This window comes from Chinchilla lanigera, unplaced genomic scaffold (assembly GCF_000276665.1).
Source record: "Chinchilla lanigera isolate Chin_1 unplaced genomic scaffold, ChiLan1.0 scaffold01867, whole genome shotgun sequence".
Taxonomy (NCBI): Eukaryota; Metazoa; Chordata; class Mammalia; order Rodentia; family Chinchillidae; genus Chinchilla; species Chinchilla lanigera.
In genome coordinates this window covers 1-1,609 of record NW_004957268.1, presented here as the reverse complement: position 1 = coordinate 1,609, position 1,609 = coordinate 1, and the positions used below count along the sequence as shown (strand labels likewise).

General features: G+C 59.7%; 1 protein-coding gene across 1 annotated transcript; it reads right to left on the bottom strand.

Moving 5' to 3' along the window:
* Positions 1 to 363: 363 nt before the first annotated feature.
* LOC102006527 (DNA dC->dU-editing enzyme APOBEC-3C-like) lies at positions 364 to 1,279 on the bottom strand (the record flags this gene model as incomplete). Its single annotated transcript, XM_005415226.2, is given in 2 exon segments — positions 364 to 877; positions 1,003 to 1,279. Coding segments are annotated over 2 exon segments (396 nt in total), but the record flags the coding sequence as incomplete, so codon positions are not given.
* Between the last annotated feature and the right edge of the window lie 330 nt (positions 1,280 to 1,609).

Here is a 1,609-nt window from a genome sequence, read left to right as displayed (position 1 = left end):
AGAGGAGGGCAGCAGGACACAGGGGACGCATGTGCACTGGGAAAGACCCTGTGGGGACACAGCGAGAGGCAGCCATTAAGGCCAGGGACAGAAGCCGTAGCAGAAACAATGCCACCAGCCCCTGCGTCACGGCCGGCCTCCAGCCCTGAGGGAGCTGCCCTGGTGTCTTGGCACCTGGACGGTGGCATCTTCTTAGGGAAACCACAGGGAGTTCACTGTGAACTCAAGTCATGGAACCAAGAGAGGAAGCGGAGCTCTGTGTGGAGTCTGTGGGGGCCAGCCTGGGAGAGGAGGGGGAGAAGGGCGAGGTCCCCGGCTGGAGGGGCAGGTAGCACGGGGAGGGACACAGCACAGTGGGGAGGCTCTACAGGCAAAGGCTTTAATTGCAAGGTATGCGAACACAGGAGACCTCAAATCTGCCTTGAGGGATGTTTCTCAAATCTTTGTGCTTACACTCATGTTTGGGTACAGTCGAGTCTAGGGCCGGGGTAGTTGTCAGGAACACGTATATGATATTTTCCTTTGATCACAGGACAGGTGGGCTTGCCTCGGAGCTGCAGAAGCCTGAGATTCTTGGCTGGGAGATGCAAATTCTACCAGGATGGAGGATGCTGAGGAGCAGGCAGGGGGCGAAGGGCGGGGCGGGACCTGGGACAGGTGCAGGGAGGGCAGGACAGGGAGGGCACAGAGCGGCGTCCAACCTCAGCTGGGAAGGCCTTCGATGGTGGGGCCAACAGGAGAGAGCCGAGGGAGGCTCCTCACTTGAGAATCCCCTCCAGGATCTGGTGGTAGTCCCAGGAATTTTGATAGAGATGGTCCCAAGGCTCAAAGTAGTCACTGCCGTTGTGCACAAAGCGTCTCCAACAGTCTAAAAAATCTGAGATAAAGAAGGAAGAAGACATCATCACCCCCATGCTAACCATCCCCGGCACCCCAGACCCTCGCAGAGGGGTGCTGATCCCAGTCCCCTGCACCTCCTGAAGCCTTCAGCCCATTTCTCACCGTGAAAAAACATGACCTTCACACAGGCCCCTTCCTTAGCCAGTGCTCGCAGCCCCGCTCTGTAAGCAGGCAGCTGGTGGTAGTAGAGGCGGGAGACATAGATTGTCAGGGTCACGTTGGGGTGATTGGCCAGGAATGTTGTCAACTCTTCTGCACATTCAATGCAGGGGCTCCAGGACACGTACCAGGTGACCTGGTAGAACTCGTAAGGGGACAGCCAGGTGTCATGGAACCAAGAGAGGAAGCGGAGCTCTGCGTGGAGTCTCTGGGGGCCGACCTGGGAGAAGAGGGGGAGAAGGGCGAGGTCCCCGGCTGGAGGGGCAGGCAGCATGGGGAGGGCATCTCATCCCATTCCTGGTCTCCCCTTTGCTCCATCCCTCCCCGTCCACCTCATGGCGGCCGTCCCTCCCCCCCCCACACACACACACGCACACACGCACTCCCGCATCCGCTCAGCACCCATCCTGGGCAGCAGGCACTCTGAGCCCCTGCTCCCGCTCATCTCGTTCCCCCTGCTGTCCCACAGGTGCCCATGGCCGCAGGTGAAACTGGGCTTGTCTGAATGGAGACAGCAGCCCGTGTGAGACACGTGGCTCACCGCCTGCCT